Source organism: Stegostoma tigrinum, chromosome 46 (genome assembly GCF_030684315.1).
Source record: "Stegostoma tigrinum isolate sSteTig4 chromosome 46, sSteTig4.hap1, whole genome shotgun sequence".
Taxonomy (NCBI): domain Eukaryota; kingdom Metazoa; phylum Chordata; class Chondrichthyes; order Orectolobiformes; family Stegostomatidae; genus Stegostoma; species Stegostoma tigrinum.
In genome coordinates this window covers 9,691,338-9,704,957 of record NC_081399.1, presented here as the reverse complement: position 1 = coordinate 9,704,957, position 13,620 = coordinate 9,691,338, and the positions used below count along the sequence as shown (strand labels likewise).

Below are 13,620 nucleotides of genomic sequence, written 5' to 3'. Positions count from 1 at the left end.
CTTGACAGAGAGACACCAGTCAGTGTACAGATATCTCCCTGAGAGAAAGAGGGGACTGAGAGACACCAGTCACTGACAAGATATCTCCCTGAGAGAGAGTGGACTGAGAAACACCAGTCAGTGTACAGATATCTCCTGAGAGAGCGGGGACTGAGAGACACCAGTCAGTGTACAGATATCTCCCTGAGAGAGAGGGGACTGAGAGACACCAGTCAGTGTACAGATATCTCCCTGAGAGAGAGAGGGGACTGAGAGACACCAGTCAGTGTACAGATATCTCCTGAGAGAGAGGCGACTGAGAGACACCAGTCAGTGTACAGATATCTCCCTGAGAGAGAGAGGCGACTGAGAGACACCAGTCAGTGTACAGATATCTCCCTGAGAGAGAGAGTGACTGAGAGACACCAGTCAGTGTACAGATATCTCCCTGAGAGAGAGAGTGACTGAGAGACACCAGTCAGTGTACAGATATCTCCCTGAGAGAGAGGGGGATCACTGAGAGACAGCAGTCAGTGTACAGATACCAGAGATGATGGGAACTGCAGATGCTGGAGAATTCCAAGATAATAAAATGTGAAGCTGAAGTGACTGAGAGACACCAGTCAGTGTACAGATATCTCCCTGAGAGAGAGGGGACTGAGAGACACCAGTCAGTCTACAGATACCTCCCTGTGAGAGAGGGGAATGAGAGAGTCCATTCAGTGTACAGACATCTCCCTGAGACAGAGAGAGAAGGGAATGAGAGGCACCATCAGTGTACAGATATCACCCTGAGAGACTTGACAGAGAGACACCAGTCAGTGTACAGATATCTCCCTGAGAGAAAGTGGGGACTGAGAGACACCAGTCACTGACAAGATATCTCCCTGAGAGAGAGTGGACTGAGAAACACCAGTCAGTGTACAGATATCTCCTGAGAGAGCGGGGACTGAGAGACACCAGTCAGTGTACAGATATCTCCTGAGAGAGCGGGGACTGAGAGACACCAGTCAGTGTACAGATATCTCCCTGAGAGAGAGGGGACTGAGAGACACCAGTCAGTGTACAGATATCTCACTGAGAGAGGGAATGAGAGACACCAGTCAGTGCACAGATATCTCCTTGAGAGAGGGTGTACTTAGAGACACCAGTCAGTGTGCAGATATCTCCCTGAGAGAGAGGGGCCTGAGAGACACCAGTCGGTGTACAGATATCTCCTCGAGAGAGAGAGGGGACTGAGAGACACCAGTCAGTGTACAGATATCGCCCTACGAGACAAGGGAATGAGGGACACCAGACATTGTACAGATATCTCCCTGAGAGAGACAGGGGACTGAGAGACACCAGTCAGTGTACAGATATCTCCCTGAGAGAGAGGGGACTGAGAGACACCAGTCAGTGTACAGATATCTCCCTGAGAAATAGGGACAGGCAAACACAAATATCTGTGAAAGGGAGAAATGATTTCGAGGCACTGCTCAGTTTACAGTTATCTCACTGACAGAGGGAGGGATCAAGAGACTCTGATCTATGGACAAGCATCTCTGTGGGAGAAAGAATCACTGTAAAACACCAGTTAGAGTGCAGGCATCTCCCTGACAGAGAATCACTGTAAAACACCAGTTAGAGTGCAGGCATCTCCCTGACAGAGACAGGAGGCTGAGTGATACTGCCCTGTGAACAGATACCTTCCTGAGAGAAAGGGAGAGGTGGCTGAGAGACACCAGTCAGTGTACACATATCTCATTGAGATAGGAGACTGAGCGACACCAGTCAGTGTACAGATATCTCCCTGAGAGAGAGAGGGGAATGAGAGACACCAGTCAGTGTGCAGATATCTCATTGAGATAGGAGACTGAGAGACACCAGTCAGTGTACAGATATCTCCCTGAGAGAGAGAGGGGAATGAGAGACACCAGTCAGTGTACAGATATCTCCCTGAGACAGATGGGAATGAGAGACGCCAGTCAGTGTGCACATCCCTCCCTGAGAGAGGAAGCGAACGAAAGACACCAGTCCGTGTACAGATATCTCCCTGAGAGAGAGAGGAGACAGAGAGACACCAGTCAGTGTACAGATATCTCCCTGAGAGACAGAGGGGACTGAGAGACACCAGTCAGTGTACAGCTATCTCCCTGAGAGAGAGGGGACTGAGAGGCACCAGTCAGTGTTCAGATATCTCCCTGAGAGAGACGGGGTACTGAGAGACACATGTCAGTGTACAGATATCTCCCTGAGAGAGAGTGGGAATGAGAGACACCAGACAGTGTACAGATATCTCCCTGAGAGAGAGAGGACTGAGAGACACCAGTCAGTGTACAGATATCTCCCTGAGAGTGAGAGGGGACTGAGAGACACCAGTCAGTGTACAGATATCTCCCTGAGAGAGAGAGGGGACTGAGAGACACCAGTCAGTGTACAGACATCTCCCTGAGAGTGAGAGGGGACTGAGAGACACCAGGCAGTGCACAGATATCTCCCTGAGAGAGAGAGGGGACTGAGAGACACCAGTCAGTGTACAGATATCTCCCTGAGAGAGAGAGGGGACTGAGAGACACCAGTCAGTGTACAGATATCTCCCTGAGAGAGAGAGGGGACTCAGAGACACCAGTCAGTGTACAGATATCTCCCTGAGAGAGAGAGGGGACTGAGAGACACCAGTCAGTGTACAGATATCTCCCTGAGAGTGAGAGGGGACTGAGAGACACCAGGCAGTGCACAGATATCTCCCTGAGAGAGAGAGGGGACTGAGAGACACCAGTCAGTGTACAGATATCTCCCTGAGAGAGAGAGGGGACTGAGAGACACCAGTCAGTGTACAGATATCTCCCTGAGAGAGAGAGGGGACTCAGAGACACCAGTCAGTGTACAGATTGTGTCTGTCTCTCTCTCTCTCTCTCAAGGAGATATCTGTACACTGGCTGGTGTCTCTCAGTACCCCCTCTGTCAGGGATATATCTGTACACTGACTGCTGTCTCTCAGTCCCCTGTCTCTCTCAGGGAGATATCTGTACACTGACTGGTGTCTCTCAGTCCCCCCCCCTCTCTCTCTCTCTCAGGGAGATATCTGCACACTGACTGGTGTCTCTCAGTCCCCTCTCTCTCTCAGGGAGATATCTGTACACTGACTGGTGTCTCTCATTCCCCTCTCTCTCAGGGAGATACCTGTGCACTGACTGCTGTCTCTCATTCCCCCTCTCTCACGGAGATATCTGTATACTGACTGGTGCATCTCATTTCCCCTCTCTCAGGGCGATATCCAAACACTGACTCGTTTCTGTCAGTCCCCTCTCTCTCAGAGAGGTAGCTGTACCTTGAGTGGTTTCTCTCAGTCCCGTCTCCCTCACCGAGATAATTGATTGCTGTCTGGTGTCTCTCATCTCCCAGATATCTCCGAAGTCCCTGTCCTGGAAGAACTAAAGGTTTTATTAGTGTAAAGAAGAGATGACTGAAAGAGAGACAGAGAGAGACTGCGAGACATCAGCCATCATTCAGATACCTCTCTGAGAAAGAGAGAGATTAAGAGACACTATCCAGTGTTCAGATATCTCCCTGACAGCGACACCAGTCAGTGTACACATATGTCCCTGAGAGAGGGGACACTGAGAGACACCAATTTACATGTCTTTTCCTCTCTCTGCCTCATGTCTCATCAATTCCCTCTCATGGTCTTATTTTGCAGTTCCCCAGGTGCTGAAATCATGTTCACAATTCATTGAAGAACATGGGATTGTTGATGGAATTTATCGACTGTCTGGGATATCATCAAACATCCAGAAATTGCGGTAAAATCACAGTCACTGCCTGGCCCTGTCCAATCCCTTGCTCTCAGCCTCCTTCTGTCTCTCTCGTTATCTTCATCTGCCTATTCCTGATCTGCTTCTCTTATTACTGTCTTTCTCTGTTACACCACATTGTTTGGTCAATGCTCCCCTCATCTTCTCCCTGTGTCTGACTCACTCCATTTCACTCTATACATCTCAGATCCTCTTTGTCCTTCTTTTGCTTCTGTGTGTGTTTGATGAGCAATCTTTCTTTTGTCGCTCTATCTTAACTCTCTTTTTATGGTCCAGTGTCTGTTTTTCCTTCTGTCTCTCCCCTGTCATTATGTTTCTATGCCTCGTTTCACCAGACAAAGAGGCTACACTCCGAAAGCTTGAGGTTTCAAATAAACCTGTTGGACCATAACCTGGTGTTGTGTGATTTCTGACCCTGTCCATCCCAATCCAACCCCAGCACCCCTACATCATGCCACTTTTTCAATCTATCTTTATTGCTCTCTTCCACTTTCAGATGGGAATTCTTTCTCTATCTCTTTCTCTGTCATTCTCCCTCCCTCAATTTCAGTGTCTCTTCCGTTCACTCAATTGAATTCTATTCTTTCCTCCATCCCTGTGTGCTTGTTTCTGTTTCTCTCTCTCTCTCACTGCGTTTCAGTCTCACTTTCTCCAGCAATGTTTCAATCTCTCTCTGCGTCTCTCTCTATATCTGTGTCCCATCCATCTCTCTCTCTCTCTGTGCCCATCATTTTTCCTCTCTCTGCACCCCTCTCTCTCTCTCTCTCCATGTGCCCCTGTCTCTCTCTCTCTGTGCCCATCTTTTTCCCTCTCGCTGTCTCTATCTCTCTGACCATCTCTCTCTCTTTCTGTCTCTCTAGCTCATTTGGTTTGAATTCACTTCATTTGTTGTCTCTCCTCTTTCCTCCCACAGACAGGAGTTTGACACTGAAAAAACTGCTGATCTGACCAAGGATGTTTACTTGCAGGACATTCACTGTGTCAGTTCACTTTGTAAAGCATATTTCCGAGAATTACCAAACCCATTACTTATGTACCAGCTCTACGACAAGTTTGCAGTAAGTTCATCAATGACTTTCCTCTGGGTATTAGATACTGAATAAAGCTTCCTCTACACTGTCCCCATCAAATACTCTCAGGACAGGTACAGTACAATATGAGAAACAGAGTAAAGCTCCATTACACCTTGACTTAGAAAACAGGAGTACACCATTTGGCCTTTGAACCTGCTCCCCCCATTCCATATGGTTGTGACTGATCATCCAACACAGTCCCCTGCTCCCACTTTCTCCCCATGCCCTCTGATCCCTTGAGCCCTACAAACTATATTGAACCCCTTCCAGAAAACATTCAAGGTTTTGGCCTCAGCTCCGTTCTGTGACAGAGAATTCCACAGGCTCCCCACTCTCTGGGTGAAGACATTTCTCCCCTTTACAGTCTGAAATGGCCTACCGTGTATCCTTAGATTGTAACTCCCTGGTTCTGGACTCCCCAGTCATCGGGAACATCCGTAGTGTGTTGACCCTGCCTCGTCCTGTCAGAATTTTACAGGTTTCTATGAGAATCCCCCCTCATTCTTCGAACCTCCAGTGAATATAACCGACCCCAGTCTCTCTTCATAGGTCAGTCCTGCCATCCCAGGATACAGTTTGGTGAACCTTTGCTGCACTCCCTCCATCACCAGAATGTTTTTTCTCAAATAAGGGGGTCGAAACAGCGTGCAATCTTCCCAGTGTGGTGTCACCAAGGGCCCTGTACAATTGCAGGAAGACATTCCTGCTCCTGTACTCCAATCCTCTCGTTAGGAACACTAACATACCATTTATCTCCTTCAACGCAATTGACCCTCCAACAGTGCGGCGCTCCCTCAGCACTGACCCTCGGACAGTGTGGCACTCCCTCAGCACTGACTCTCCGATAGTGCGGCGCTCCCTCAGCACTGACCCTCGGACAGTGTGGCGCTCCCTCAGCACTGACTCTCCGATAGTGCGGCGCTCCCTCAGCACTCACCCTCTCCAGCTGCAATGCTTACTTTCAGCACCTGGTGTACAAGGGACACCCAGCTCTCATTGTACCTCCGCACCCCGCCCCCAATCTATCTCCATTCAGATAATGATCTGCCTTCCTGCATTCACTCCCAGCAATCCACATTATACTGCATTAGTCCATTCACTCAGCCTGTTCACATCGCACTGTGACATTTCGGCAGCATCTTCCCCACAGCTCACCCTCCCACCCAGCTCTGTGTCCCCTGCAAACTATTGTAAGATATTCCCTTCTGTGCTGCTGACACCTTTTATCCCCTTTATATTTTGTCATTCCAAGGATGCTGTCAACACACAACTGGAAGAGGACAGATTGCTCAAAATAAGTAGCGTCTTGAAGGACCTACCACCCAGCCATTACAGGTACGCAGGCAAGCGATTCGTTCAACAGAGCAAGCAATCATCAAGGAAACCTAATATTGTCTGAGGTTGCATATACCACTTTAGCCTGGAAACGGCCCCTGAGCATCGAATCACACTGACCCACATTTGTTCTAAAATTGCGACAGACCACAGACATAGGAGTGGAAGGCCATTCGGCCCAACCAGTTTGCTCTGCCATTTAGCGAGATAGTGCCTGACCTGGTGAATGATCAAACAGAATACAAGATTGACCTGATTGCCTTCCAAGCCTATCCCCAGCAGATCCCAATGCAATTTTCAGCAAACTGACTACTTTCCAAAAGCATGTACCTATCGTGGAAGGGAATCTGCTAACAGCACAGTGATAAATGACAGGGCAAGCAGTTTTGATCAGACTTTTTAAGAGGAAAAAATATTGGCCACAGGGTACCAGCAAGAAGTCACAAACTGTCCTGTACTGCCAACAGGACTCTTCATCCACTGACTGGGTCACAGGATCCCTGAAAGACAGAGACCCCTAAATATTGCAGTGCTCTTGGGCACTGACCCTCCAACATTGCAGTGCACCCTTACCGCTCCCTCAGCACTGACCCTCCGACAGTGCGGCGCGCCCTCAGCACTGACCCTCCAACAGTGCGGCGCTCCCTCAGCACTGACCCTCCAACAGTGCGGCGCTCCCTCAGCACTGACCCTCGGACAGTGTGGCGCTCCCTCAGCACTGACTCTCCGATAGTGCGGCGCTCCCTCAGCACTCACCCTCGGAGAGTGTGGCGCTCCCTCAGCACTGACCCTCCGACAGGGCAGCACTCCCTCAGCACTGACCCTCGGACAGTGCGGCGCTCGCTCAGCACTGACCCTCCATCAGTGCAGCTTTCTGACGGAGCAAGAGATTAGTGCTTGACTGACTCTGAAGCAGTGAGCCCTCTTGTGCCGAACCTATGAGGTAATGTTTTCCTTTCTCTCTTCCTCCCTCCAGGACACTGGAGTTTCTGATGAGGCATCTGCTCCGAATGGCTTCCCACAGCTCCAAGACCAACATGCACGCTCGGAACCTGGCTATCGTCTGGGCCCCTAACCTTCTGAGGCAAGTGACTCTGGTGAAACAATTGTGGTGACGAGAGCTCAAACCCCATGACATTGGCTGATGAGACTGTCATTCAATTCATTAATCAATGAAACGGCACAGAGGTTCAGAGGTTGGCACTTCTGTCTCACAGCGTGAGGGGCCCAGGTGCAATTCTATCTCGGGAGATTGTCTGTGTGAAGTTTACACATTCTCTCCTGTGTCTGTGTGGGTTTCTTCCCACAGTCCAAAGATGAGCAGGTTAGGGTGGACTGGCCGTGCTAAACTGTCCCATAGTGCCCAGGGATGTGCGGGTTAGGGTGGATTGGCCGTGCTAAATTGTCTCATAGTACCCAGGGATGTGCGGGTTAGGGTGGATTGGCCGTGCTAAATTGTCTCATAGAGCCCAGGGATGTGCGCGTTAGGGTGGGTGGGCCGTGCTAAATTGTCCCATAGTGCCCAGGGATGTGTGGGTTAGGGTGGGATTGGCCGTGCTAAATTGTCCCATAGTGCCCAGGGATGTACAGGTTAGGGTGGGTTGGCCGTGCTAAATTGTCCCATAGTGTCCAGGGATGTGAGGGTTAGGGTGGATTGGCCGTGCTAAATTGTCCCATAGTGCCCAGGGATGTGCGGGTTAGGGTGGATTGGCCGTGCTAAATTGTCCCATAGTGCCCAGGGATGTGCAGGTTAGGGTGGGTTGGCCGTGCTAAATTGTCCCATAGTGTCCAGGGATGTGTGGGTTAGGGTGGGATTGGCCGTGCTAAATTGTCCCATAGTGCCCAGGGATGTGTGGGTTAGGGTGGGATTGGCCGTGCTAAATTGTCCCATAGTGCCCAGGGATGTGCAGGTTAGGGTGGGATTAGCCGTGCTAAATTGTCCCATAGTGCCCAGGGATGTGCAGGTTAGGGTGGGATTAGCCGTGCTAAATTGTCCCGTAGTGTCCCAGGTTAGGTGGATTAATCATGGGAAATGCAGGATAACAACGATAATGTAGAGGGGTGGGGATGCTCTTTGGAGGGTTTGTGTGGTCTCGATCAGCTGAATGCCCTGCTTTCACACTGTGCAGGGATTCTACAAAGATGTAGAACTCCCATTTCTCACAATTATCATGAAAATAGCCAATTCCATAAAAGCCCATCTGATTTGCTGATGTCCTCTGGAGTTGGAATTCTGCCTTTGCATTTTGGTCTGACTCTAGACCCTCAGAAACATAGCACTTCATGGACAACCCCCCCCCCCCCGCCCCGCCCAAAATGGCCCAGCTAACTCCTGGTATTGCCAACTATGGCCCACCAATTGCTATTGGTGACTGATTACCAATAGAAGCCTCACCTCAAAGATTGATTTCTTGATGTCAAAATACCCTCGGCAAGATCCCATTCAATGTCTGGACAGGCTTTTGGAGGGGATGGGGGTAGGAGACAGCTGCAGTGGTGTATATTCTAATCCCACATTTTTTGGGTGGCCTAAGGGAAGAGCGAAAATTGAGACTAGGTAAGAAATTGTTGAGGTAATGATACAGCTGCAAACAGGTTGGAAGGGCTGAATGGCCTCCAGAAAGTCTTGTTGCTTATGATCCTGGCCTGTGCAGCCAGAAAAAGATGCAGAACAGAGGCATAGAGGAAAGAGATGAGGGTCAAAGGCTGGTTTAATCTCTGGTTTCTTCAATACCTCTGCCCCTCACCAAATACCTCCCTCCCCCCAGGTCCAAGGAGATTGAATCATCGGGATTTAATGGAACAGCAGCATTCATGGAGGTCCGCGTCCAGTCCATTGTTGTCGAGTTCATCTTGAATCATGTGGAGCAGCTATTTGACCACAAGAACCTCACTCCAGATCCTGGTAATGATGCCACAGAATCCATCCATCCCTCCCTCTGCCTGTCCTTAAATCCCTACCGACACACCATCTACCCAATCCCTCAATCCATAGATTCACCTTCTCTTGAATCCCTCAATCCACTGACCAACCTTCTTCTCAATCCATTCCCCCTGCTTCTCCCCAATCCCTCAATCCACTGACCCATCACCTCCTCAATCCCTAAACCCCAATCCTTCCATTTCTTGAAACATCCTATTGCCTCTCATGTCTCTCTCATGCTCTCCTCTTTCCCACCTTCGCTCCCTTCTCTGTTCTACCCTCCTTAAAAAGTCATCAGGCAGAGTCAACATGGTTTTGTGAAAGAGAAAACAGATTTGGCTAATCTGTTGGAGCTGTTTGAGGGGGTAACGTGCTGTGGAGCGGGGGAGCTGGTCAATATACTAAACATTAGATTTTCAGGATGCATTTGTTAAAGTGCTTCATTACAGGTTATTTTGGAAGATAAGTGCTCATGATGTAGGGGATCGCATACTAGCATGGCTAGAAGGTTGGCTGGCTAACAAAACCAGTTGTTTTGAGGAAGGTCACCGGACCCAAAACGTTAACTTGATTTTCCCTTCACAGATGCTGCAAGACCTGCTAAGCTTTTCCAGCAACTTTGATTTTGTTCCTGATTTACAGCATCTGCAGTTCTTTCGGTTTTTAACAAAAACAGAGAGTAGGTGTAACTGGGTCTTTCTCAGGTTGGCATTATGTAATGAGTGGTGTTCGGCAAGGATCAGTGCTGGGGCCATCACTTGTTACAGTCCATATTAATGGCTTGGATGAAGGGTTGCTAAATTTGTGGAGGACACAGGGTGGGCAGGAAAGGATATTATGAAGTGGGCACAAGGAGATATTAATAGGTTACAAAAACTCCTGAGTTCTGAGGAAGGGTCACTGGACCAAAACGTTAACTCTTTTTTCTCCTCCACAGATGCTGCCAGGCCTGCTGAGCTTTTCCAGCAACTTTGCTTTTGTTCCTGATTTACAGCATCTGCAGTTCTTTTGGTTTTCTAATTAATGGGTTAACTGAGTGGGCACGGGTATATGATATTGGAATGTATGAAATCATCCATTTTATCAGAAAGAACCAAATAAAAAAGAAGTGCATTTTGGTGACGGGTTGCAGAGCGCTGAGATGCAGAGTGATCTTAGTGTCTGGGTGCATGGACCATAATAGGTTAGAATGCAGATATAGCAAGCAACAGAGGAAACTAACAGAATGATATTGCTTATTTTGAACGGAGCTCAATGCAAAAGTAGTAAAATTATGCTTCAATTTTACGGCTCTGGTTTTGACCATATCTGATATACTGTATCGGTCACCTTATTTCAGCAAGGATATCAATGATTTCGGAGACAGTTCAGAGAAGGTTTATCAGAATTACATCTGGAATGAGCAGACTGCCTTATGACTATAGGTTGTACAGCTAGACATGTACCTGCTGGAGTTTCGAAGAGTATGAGGGGGTTTGTTCGAAACTTGCACAATCATCAGGAGTTTTGGCAGGTCAGGTGCGTAAGATGAACGGCTGAGGATCCTGGGATTGTATTCATTTGAGTCTAGAAGGTTGAGGGGAGATCTGATAGAAACTTACAAGATAATGTATGGCTTAGAAATGGTGGACACTGGGAAGTTGTTTCCGTTAGGCAGGGAGACTAGGACCCGTGGGCACAGCCTTAGAATTAGATGGGGTAAATTTAAAATAGAAATGAGGAAACACTTCTTCAGCCAGAGAGTGGTGGGCCTGTGGAATTCATTGCCATGGAGCACAGTGGAGGCTGGGATGTTAAATGTCTTCAAGGCGGAGATTGATAAATTCTTGATCTCACAAGGAATCAAGGGCTACGGGGAGAGTGCAGGGAAGTGGTGTTGAAATGCCTTTCAGCCATGATTAAATGGTGGAGTGGACTCGATGGGCTGAATGGCCTCACTTCCACTCCTTTGTCTTATGGTCTTATGGGAAGTTCATCAGGGAATCAGCAACTAGGGGGTCACTGTTTTAAAATTTGAGGTTTACCCATTTAAATCAAAGAGGGGGGAGTTTCTGTCTCCCTTTCCCTCTCCCTTTCGGAGGGTCATAAGCTTTGCAAATTCTTTTCCTGAAAAGCTGGTAGAGTTGTTGTCCTTGAATATTTTTACAGCAGAGGTGGATACATTATTTTTAGGGAAGGCCTGAAATGTTATGGAGGAAACATGTAATAATTGTGTCTTACTGAATGGGGGAGCAGCCCTGACTGGCCTACTTTCTGTCAAATACATGGCTGTGCATATATTCTCCCTTCCTCTCTCACTCCCTCTCTCCCTCCCATTTTCCTCTCAATAGTCTCTTCACATTCTCCCCCTCTCGCCTTTCTACCATCTCCCTGCCCTTCCTTCTCTTCATTTTTATCTCTATTTAATCATGTGCCTCATTGTATCTTGCTTTCTCCCCATCTCTTCCTCTCTCTCACCCTCTCATGGTCCATTCTCTGTTTCCAATCGGTCCTGTCCATGTCTGCTCCTTTTTTCCCACCCTGCCTGTATGAGACCATAAGAAATAGGAAGAGAAGCAAGCCACATTTAGCCCCTCAAGCCTGCTGCACTATACAATAGGACCATGGCTGATCTGATATTCTTCACATTCGCTTTCCTGCCCTTTATCTGTAACCCTTGATTCCCAGACTGATCAAGAATACCTCAGCCTTAAATATACAAAAGGGCTCTGTCCCCACAGCTCTCGGGGCAAGGAGTTCCGAAGATCCACAATTCTCAGAGAAGAAATTCTTCCTCATCTCGATCCTAAATTGGTGCCCCTTTATTCTGAGACTACATTGTCTAGCGCTAGACCCTTCCATGAGGAAACATCCTTTCAGCATTTAACCTGTCAAGCCCCTTAAGAATCCGATACATGTCAATGAGATCACCTCTCAGTCTTCTAAACTCCTGTCAGTAGAGTCCCAACCTGTTTAACCTTTGCTCAGAAAACAATCCCTCCAGACTGGGGATCATCCTCATAAAACTTGCCTGAACAGCCTCCAATGAAATGATATCTTTTCCTCAATAAAGGGACCAGGACAGCTCACAGTACTCCAGGTGGATAGGCTGGGACTTTTTTCACTGGAGCATAAGAGGCTGAGGGGCGACCTGATAGAAGTTTATAAAATCATGAGGGGCATAGATAAGGTGAACAGCAAGGGTTCCCCATGGTGCAAGATATCAAAACTAGGGGGCATATTTTTTTAAGTTGAAAGGAGAGTGATTTAAAAAGGACATAAGGGACAATTTTTTAAAAAAAAAGTGTGGTTCCTGTGTGAACAAACTACTAAAGGAAGTGGTGGATGTATGTACAGTTACAACGGTTAAAAGATATTTGGATACGTTCATGAATAGGAAAGGTTTGGAGGGATACGGGCCAGGAGCAGGCAGGTGGGACTAGTTTAGCTTGGGAACATGGTCAGGATGGACTTGTTGGACCAAAGGGTCTGTCCTCATGTTGTAAGAATCTATGTGGTCTCACCAGCACCTTGTACAAATGTAATAAGTTCATCCCTATTCTTTCCCTCAATGTAACCCTCACATCCTCTCTCTTTCATTCCAACCTGATCCCACTCTTCTCACTATCCTACCTCCCCATTTCTTTCTTGCTCTCTCCATGCTCCCCTCAGTTATATATTTCCTCTCTCACACACATTATGTTCCCTCTCTCTTCAAGGTGTGCATTCTGATGACAAACGTAAGTCGCTTGCCTCTCCATCCTCCGCTCCAAATCTGGTCAATGAGGAGTCGGGACACCGGATCCTAGCCTCCCAGATTCCCCACATCGTGCACATGGGAGACGGACCCCCTGCAATACGGCCATACCACTCCATCATTGAGCTGCCAGAAAACAGGTAGCCACTGAGGAGGATGGCAGAGGCGATGGGCCAATCAGGATGGAGTAGGGCATGGTCATGGTAGAGGGAGTGGCAGTCTGAAAGAACATGATGTGGAGATAGGCTTATGCCTCAGCTCAGCATACTAACAAGTTTTCGAGGAATGGTTTACAGAGTGCAATCTAATCAAAGGGTTCGGAGTGGATTATGTGAAGATTAACAGATATCTGGGAGGGAGTTACAGACTGGGATCTAATTGAGGGGTTCAGGGTGGGTCATACACAGAATAGCAGATACCTGGGAGAGAGTTACAGACTGGAATCTAATTGAGGGGTTCAGAGTGGTTTATATATAGAATAACAGATACCTGGGAGTGAGTTTCAATCGAATTGTCTGGTAAATTCATGTTGGAATAATTGTTTATTGTCCTGCCTCATAACTAGGAGGAAGGGATCACTAAAGGTGAAGAAATGGAAATCAATTTTCAACCTTGGAAAATCTGGAACAGATTCAAAACGGAAAGCCTCCAGGAATGATGAGAGAGGTCAGTATGGAGAACAAGTGGGATTGACAGAAGTACAAATAAGAAGGGGGGATTTGCCCTTTTGATAAGGGAGGACATAACAATAGTGGTTAGAGAGTATATTCTTAAGAG

The 13,620-nt window shown here is 47.9% G+C and overlaps 1 protein-coding gene across 1 annotated transcript in view; it reads left to right on the top strand.

Moving 5' to 3' along the window:
* The window catches only part of LOC125449642 (rho GTPase-activating protein 30-like), a 60,826-nt gene that overhangs the window by 34,209 nt on the left and 12,997 nt on the right, over positions 1-13,620 (top strand). Inside the window, exons 2-8 of the mRNA XM_048525493.2 lie at positions 3,662-3,764; positions 4,690-4,834; positions 6,102-6,184; positions 7,161-7,268; positions 8,953-9,089; positions 12,806-12,983; positions 13,409-13,509. Coding sequence (XP_048381450.2) covers positions 3,662-3,764; positions 4,690-4,834; positions 6,102-6,184; positions 7,161-7,268; positions 8,953-9,089; positions 12,806-12,983; positions 13,409-13,509 — 855 coding nt within the window. The remainder of the gene's footprint in view (positions 1-3,661; positions 3,765-4,689; positions 4,835-6,101; positions 6,185-7,160; positions 7,269-8,952; positions 9,090-12,805; positions 12,984-13,408; positions 13,510-13,620) is intronic.